Source organism: Macrosteles quadrilineatus, unplaced genomic scaffold (genome assembly GCF_028750875.1).
Source record: "Macrosteles quadrilineatus isolate MER2022 unplaced genomic scaffold, UCM_ALF_1.0 Scaffold_1__1_contigs__length_201487025, whole genome shotgun sequence".
Taxonomy (NCBI): domain Eukaryota; kingdom Metazoa; phylum Arthropoda; class Insecta; order Hemiptera; family Cicadellidae; genus Macrosteles; species Macrosteles quadrilineatus.
Genome location: NW_026542594.1, coordinates 167,412,901 through 167,421,088, shown reverse-complemented (window position 1 = coordinate 167,421,088; position 8,188 = coordinate 167,412,901). Strand labels below are relative to the sequence as shown.

The 8,188-nt window shown below is 36.1% G+C and overlaps 1 protein-coding gene across 1 annotated transcript; it reads left to right on the top strand.

The window, feature by feature from the left end:
* Positions 1–419: 419 nt before the first annotated feature.
* LOC128983147 (uncharacterized) lies at positions 420–3,161 on the top strand. Its single transcript, XM_054402322.1, has 4 exons — positions 420–625; positions 1,357–1,553; positions 1,805–1,936; positions 2,820–3,161. Exons 1-4 carry the CDS (start codon positions 538–540, stop codon positions 2,931–2,933), a joined length of 531 nt encoding a protein of 176 aa, XP_054258297.1. The 5' UTR covers positions 420–537; the 3' UTR covers positions 2,934–3,161.
* Positions 3,162–8,188: the final 5,027 nt, after the last annotated feature.

Sequence of the window (8,188 nt, the reverse complement as noted above, 5' to 3'; positions counted from 1 at the left end):
TAACATTCATACATGGATTATATCATACTTTTTGGATGCAATAGGGTCCAATGTACAAAGAAATGAAAAAAAAATATTTTTACCATTTTTCATGATTTTTACCTATTTTCAGTGGCAAATCCCCTTAACTTAACCAATCAATAGTTTTATTAATACTTATGAAGTCAAACGGGGATGAAGCCCGTGGGTAACAGCTAGCTTCTATCTAATGGTTGTTTGGGTTGAAAGCGAAATCTGTATAAATTAGAGCGTACTATACTGCTTTATTTAATGTTTCTGCCTATTCTTTTCAGAATTTTCTTATCACTTACCATTAATTTACTGTATTTATTTACTCGTTTAGTATATCAACAATTTGTATGGTAGTGAAATCAAGATGTGTTTTTTTATACTTAAGTATTGAATTTTTTGCAGGCGTCTGAAAGTAAAGTTGAGAATTTCGTTGAACAAATCACAGATAAACTTATTGAGAATGAAACACGTTTTGAAAAAACGCTAAGGGAACAGAATAACGTGGCTCAAACTAAACTGCAGAATATGAATGAAAAACCTGAGCTTTCTCAAGTGGTTCAGGCGTTGGAGGAGAATTTAAAATCGATCAGCTATAAACAATATGTTCCTCAAGGTTTGTATCCCTATTTCATGTACACATTTCTGTAATAATTTTCTGTTCAAGCATTATTATTTTATTTCCTTCTATGAAGTTATGTTACAAAAGTCATCAAAGAATAGAAATCGCTCGTCGTTTTGTTCCAGTTCTGCTTCGTGTAACTACTTTTTTAAATTGAATAGAATGAATTGTTATCTTTACTTACTTCGCACTATAACCTTTCTTCAAATATTACTATATGTGTTTAATAATTGAATATTTGACAAATTTGTTTAATTTGTCCGTACTGATAGAATCATTTATCATTTTCTTCAGCTTCACATTTTGGGATGATATACTTCCCTAATATACATCCATCTCCATCAGAAGATGTTTTAAGAATTTTATTGTTGTGGAGAAACACTGATTCGTTACCACTGGTCACTGTTGACACAGGAACCTGAATTTTGTTGAAACTGCATGTATTTACTGTAATGCCGAGATGAATAAATAAATATTCTGTTACATTTTGATACGATACCATAAGATCTTATCTAATGATGTAAGTTAAATGAACATTAGTACTTTGTTGAGTAAAATCATTTTTGGTTGACCACTTAAATGTGGAACCTCGTTAACAAGACCTTGATAACCAAGTCATATTTGGTAATCCCCATGATAGGCTTGTAATCAAGTTTCTACTGTGAATGCTTGACGAAATACACAACAGGAATGTTTTCAAACACAGTTTTTCACATGTGTTTCAGGATCGACTCCTCAGAGGATCAGCAAGGACCAACTCCAGTATCCGAGGAAGTTTGTCGCCACTGCACCGAGGATGGAGTTGGTGAGGAAACTGAGAGAGAAGTACCCAGAAGCTGAATCTGTACCCAATGAAAACCTGAACTTTAAGGAGTATTTGCCTGCAGACCCGTTTTTCAATGGAGACATTCCAGTTACAACTGTAAGTTATCACACTGTATTTTTTTAATTTTTTTATAGTAGGAACAGGCTTACCCGCACTGTTGGTTAGTCTTTTGAGGTACTGTGACTCACAAATATACTCTCAAATTTCAGACTTTTCTTGGTCAGTGACCACAGACCACTTTGTCAATCACAGAGAAAGATTGTCTTCAATTACAAACTCCATCGTAATCTTCCTTGTGTCGTCTTAATTTGTAGTGCAAACTAACCGTTTCGATTGATTTTCTCTAGGAAAAATCCACTGGCAGTATTGGATCTACTGGAGACAGACGCACCGATTCCTCCACCCACTCCACGCCGAGGGCTGGCTCAGGACTGGGCCGCAGGTCTACCTCCATGCCAGACTTGAATGTAACAGACGATGTAAGTACATAGTTTAAAAACTGCTTAAACAAATATGCTGTACGTATGAAAATTCTTCATTCATAAATAAATACATTTTTTTAAGTAGTGGCTGTTTAAATAAGGCCTTCAGACATTCAGCGGCATATGACTAGATAGTTTATGGTCCTAATGCAAATGATAGAAGGTAAAGTGCAGTAATGGGTTAAAGAGTGGAATATTTCCATCAAATGTCAAGGGATTGTGTTTTTTTGGGTACCCAGACATCTCACAGAAGACCACAAAGAAAAAGGTTTTCACAGCAGTTTCTACACTCCCTAACCCATTTTGGTGCTTTTCACTCACTAATTGCACCGGCGGTGAATTTTGGCATAGGAAATGTCTCTTGTGCTGATCTACAGAAGGCTGTGACTTTAAGTAGGTCAGTGTACTCGATTCAGGGGGTTAGTTTTGTGTGTAGTGGTGGCGGAAAGGGCCTGGTTTGGGGGGGGGGGGTTGAAGTGGATCCAGGTACGACAATTTTAAGGGTTTTCGATATTGGGACATCAAGTACAGGTATAAGAGAGGCCAGATAATGCTAACAGTTGTTACCGATTTCTGTGACATTGGGTCGCTGACATTTGAGTCGTGGTAGTCAGTCGGTAGTGCAGTACATCTCTGAGCACCTTTAATTCGTTTAGTGTTAAAAATGCATTATAAAACAACGAAACAATGACCAAACAAACAAACTTCATCAACAAAAACGATATTTTACAACCTTCAATAAACGCCATACTAAAAAACAACGAAAAAGTCGGGTTTTGTAAGCAAGTGATGAGTTTGTTTTCTGAGTTATACCCAAAGTAGTTGTGTGTAAGCCTGTCTGTGTAATCTGTCACAACTAACATGTTATTTGTGTTTACAGAATAAAGAAAACATGAGAACTAGGAGTGCAAGGAGACCAACCAAATCCAAAATACCGGACCTTGTCATTCCAAAAAAGAAGAATATCCTGGGACCTGCACAAAATTTTGCCTGAAAAATCTGTACAAAACCTTATATAATAATAGTTAATAGATATTAAGTTTGAAAAAATATTATTATAAAAAAAAAATGTATAAATGTAGTTTTATCTCTTGCTTGTGAAATGTGGTTAATGTAGCATATTTGTATATTTATTACTCTACACTTTTTTAATGCTCTCTGATGTTTTGTAAATACTGTGATTTTACTTTTTTATCCTAATAAACATTCATTATTTTATTTATTTGTGTTTCTACTCTTTTTTACCTTTTTGTGTAAGGGGCCTGATTTGAAGGCAAGCACTATATAGCCACTCGATTACTCAGACAGCTTATTTTTTATTCTTTCCCATTTCATAATTTATTACTCTGCTTCCAAAGGATTATAAGTGTTGTTAACACTTGCGATTAAAGAAAGTTTAGAAGTTAACCTAAATGTACCATCTCAGTGATATATGTGTAGCAAAGATGGATACATAATACTCTAAATGTAAAAATTACCTACTTCTATTTAACAAGGTTAACTGAACGTTTTACTACACCAAATTAAACTTCAAGTGATTTGCAATATTACTAAGTGCATTTTGTATCTTGTTTTTGAATTTACCAGTTCATAGGTTACTTTATAGTTAGGTTGAAATTAAACTACCACTCTACTGGGTAAAAAGAGTTCATAAAAGGGCAAAACCATCATAAAAATCTAATCAAGGCACTCCATGCACTCAGCATAGCAACACTGGTGGTCCGAACCCCCCTTCCGGTCTTAAATATAATATTTTTTTGTTAAATTAAATGTAAAATTATATAATCATACTGTATTGACGTTGGGGTTGATTATTTCAATGCCAAGAGGGCTATAATATAGAGGGCTATAAATAATCAATTAGAGTCCATACAATTCACTATTGAACTTGAAAAAGACAATAGGTTACCATTTTTAGACGTACTAGTTGAAAAATTAGATCAAGGCTGGCTTACTAGCGTCTACCGAAAACCCACTGCTACAGGACAAAATCTAAACTTTGCTTCTAATCACTTCTAATCTGGAGTTATTTACTTTGTTTAGGGCCTTATTAAAAATAGATTGGGGATAGCCACAGTTGTTTAAATGTTGTTTTATACTGTCTAGTTCTGTTTTAAGTATGCTGTCGTTGCTGCAAATAGATTTAGCCCGTTTGATAAGACCGATAACCAAGCCTGTTTTGACATGAGTTGGGTGATTAGAAGCAAAGTTTAGATATTGTCCTGTAGCAGTGGGTTTTCGGTAGACGCTAGTAAGCCAGCCTTGATCCAATTTTTCAACTAGTACGTCTAAAAATGGTAACCTATTGTCTTTTTCAAGTTCAATAGTGAATTGTATGGAGTCTAATTGATTATTTAGGTGGTCTTTAAATTTCATAAGCTCTTCCATTGAATCCTCCCACATACAAAACACATCATCTACATAGCGCAGCCAGATTCTTGGTTTGGTTTGAAATGATCTAATTGCATCCTGCTCAAATTTATCCATAAAAATATTGCTTAAGATGGGGCTTAGAACCCCGCCCATCGCCATACCCTGGGTTTGCTCAAAAAAATCATTTTCAACTTGAAAGTAGTTTGACTTAGTACAGACTGTTAGTAGTTCCATAATGTTGGATATGGGGATCTTAGTTTTATCTTCTAGATTGACGTCGTTTTCAAGCTTTTCCCTCACAATTGTCAAACAAGGGTCGATCGGAACGTTAGGGAATTAGTTCGTCACATCAAAGCTGACGAGCATAGTGCTATTGCTGGGTTTGTGTGGGTTTATTTTGTCAATAAAATCTTTTGAGTCTCTTATAAAACTATCAGATTGACCAAAGTAAGGTGTCAGCAATGGTAAGAGGAACCTAGATAGTTGGTAGTACGGTGAGTCAATTGCACTTACTATCGGACGCAAAGGGATGCCTGGTTTATGCAATTTAGGAATTCGTAGCCGTCTCACCAAACTAAAACCTGAAAATGAACAGCAAAACACAAAAAATCTAATATATAAAATTCTCGTGTCACAGTGTTTGTCTGCAAACTCCTCCGGAACGACTTCACCGATCGTTATGAAATTTGGTGTGTAAATTCTGTAGGTATGCGAATAGGAAGTAAACTATTTCCCGTTTCGAAATTCTTAAAAGGGCTTCGCCCCAGTGGCTCTGGAGTTTCCCATGTTAACCTTATCAGAAATGGAATTAATGAATCTTAACAGCTGTTTCAATTAAACAAGTTGGTTCTGTTCTATGATGTTCAATAGCAATAAAGTTACAAGGATTACCAACAGGGTGCAGCACTATTATTTCTTTTACATTTATGACAACAGCTAATTTGCAACCAAAAGGTGAGTGAGCGTAGCGAACGAACTTCAACCTGGAGGCGAGTGAGCGTAGCGAACGAGCTAACCTGAAGGCAAGTGAGCGCAGCGAACGAGCTCCAACCTAAAGGTGAGTGAGCGTAGCGAACAAGCTCCAACCCAAAGGTGAGTGAGCGTAGCGAACGAACTTCAACCAGGACGTGATTGAGCGATGCGAACGAGATCATCTTGAAAATTAAACGTAACGGTACTTTCTTTCCATCGGTCTGTCTTAGGGGAAACCTATAACTTAGGCGATACGAAGTTCTATAAAATATTATCTATAAAATTCCTTGTTCGTGTGGTAGAAACTACGTAGGGCAAACGTCAAGGCCAGTGACGGTGAGGATTAACGAACACGTTAAAAAGGTTAAAAATAAGGATAGGTATGGCTCGAGAATCTGTGAACATGTATTAGAGACAAATCATACAGTAAAATGGGATTCCAGCAAAATTCTATACAAAGAACCGGATTGGAGGAAACGGAACATGGCAGAGTCGCTATTTATGGCTATTGAAGATGAGCCTCTATCACGACCATCAGTGGATGTTAGTACTGTTTATTTACCATCTGCATAGGACCGATAACCTTTCTTTTGGTACAACCCTCGTGTAATTCCGTCCAGTAGTAGGCTAGCTGTCATAATATTTGCAAAAGTTTTTTTATATACAAGTTTAGGCTGGAAGGTTTTAAAAATTACTTGGGATACTTATATGAAGTTAATTAATAATACCTCTGGATAGGGTTGGTATATGATGTATGCCCCTGGCAGATTAAAATTCTGCCCTCTTTCAAAATATCTGACCCCTTTCAAATTTTGAATTTACACCCCTTACTCTTTCCTTTGAATACCACAAAAAATAAACCAACAAGAACAATTTTCTTAACATTTATATTCTACAAGACTACAATAACACATTAAGATTTACTGACTTTACAAACTTTACTTTTTCCTAGCACCGTCATGTAGCATAAAATGTTAACAGAATGATACGAAGAGAAAAGAAACTTATAACTACATGGTGTACATGATTGTTGACTCTGCATTACTACTCCGTTCACAATAATTAAGGGGTTTGAGGGGAAGTTCCCCCACTACTTTTTTGTATTTAATGTACAGTATGTTACTTAATCAGCTGTTAAGCTATTATTTCAAAGGTAAGGATCAAGTAGAGGGGATTCTTCCCCAAAAACTGCCTAAATATTGTGAACGAATAACAAAAATAACTACATTACACAGAACAGAAAAACAGCAAAAACAGAAAAACGTATATATGCCCCAAATCTAGATAGGAATTGAATTACACTCCACAAGGACCAGTAGACTTACCAGTAAATCGCTAAGAAATTGTGAGGAATAAATATCCCCCGCCGCAGCAAACCTACAGACTAGGAACATTTTTATTTGCCTGATTGGTGTTTGACAAAAAATTGTCCCATTTACCTTTGTTGTTGTTGCCTGACCTCTTGCAGGTAAGATGTTTGTGTCGCCCTATGGATTTCTCCACCTTGTGCGGCGTCTTCAGGGGTCTTCTTGAATTTATCTCCCTATTACTAACCTATTGTCTAAATTTACAAAAATATTGATACATAAACGGTCACTAGTACAATAGCGGTAGGGGTCGATCGGACAACACGTCGATGAATAAGTGGCGTAGTCATCATGGCAGTAGGTCTTTCTTCCTCCGTTTCAATTCTTAGACTGGGATTGTCAGCATTAGACCATTCGAGGTTTGACACGATAACCAGCCAAATGAAAAAGGATACAACCAGACGTACATGACCCAACCAAAAGATACGTACGTATCCACCAACTATATAGACAAATCAACCTAAAAATTCCAAAGAGTTGGACACCCACCTACCTATAAAGTAAAAACCAACCTCATTCCAAATTACAAAATTCCTTATATAAAAGACAGGCTAGTTAAAGATGGGAGAGTCACAAAAATATTTCCTATAACCACCATCTAACAACCAATACCACAGGTTACACCAACAGAACAGGTCAACTATTTAAAGAGCATGACACAAGTCATCATAACAACTCTACGATTCCCGACTCCCTCACAATTCAGAATAAAACCGACTCAAAATCCCATGGCAAAAGTAAAAGAAAGCTACAAAATATAAATGGATCGAACACCCTCCTAAACAAAAAAGAAGACTACACCAGTCCTACAATTTTCAAATTAATATACAAAAGCGACATTGAAACAAACAAAACTGGAAACATAGCACCAAACCATCAGCAACAACAGAGATCAAATCACCGACCATAAACCAGGAGAGTCAAATTAACCTCAACCGTCGATCGGCCCAAATGCCGACATCCCTAAGTCTAGAAATGAAACTGAGGAAGAAAGACCATCCACGATGATTCCGCCAAGTCTACATCGTCGCTGTCCGATTGACCCAACCGCAGTACTAGTGACCATGTGTGTAAATATTATTGTAAATATAAATTAGTGTAGTTATAGAATATGAATTCAAGAAGACACCTGAAGATGAAACACAAGGTGGAGAAATTCATGGGGTGATAAAAATCTCTTACCTAGAAGAACTCGGGCAACTACAACAAACGTAAATCTAATACGTATAATTCAAGTTCTTGAATCTGGGATGGCAAAAGATATTTAAAATATGTCGTTTACCTTGTAAAATGTATTTCCTATATCAAACCTTAAGTTTAGTGAGTGCTTAGGTTTGCTGCTACAGGACAGTAAAGTGTGTTTTTAGAGAAACACTAAAAGTCGAGTATGAAATAAATCAATTTGCCATAAAAGAAAATTACTTAAGATTATTTATTATTTTTAAAATAACATGGAAATTTCAGATTTACCGTTTTTCTCTAGAACCATATAAAGTACACTTTAATCTACTAAATCATCATTTGAGTTTCTAAGCTT

Excerpts from the sequence above, each read along its gene's own strand:
- LOC128983147 (XM_054402322.1), top strand. The coding sequence starts at position 538 with ATGAATGAAAAACCTGAGCTTTCTCAAGTGGTTCAGGCGTTGGAGGAG. Across the intron at positions 626-1,356 it reads TAAACAATATGTTCCTCAAG|GATCGACTCCTCAGAGGATC; the intron begins GTTTGTATCCCT and ends CATGTGTTTCAG. Across the intron at positions 1,937-2,819 it reads ACTTGAATGTAACAGACGAT|AATAAAGAAAACATGAGAAC; the intron begins GTAAGTACATAG and ends TTGTGTTTACAG.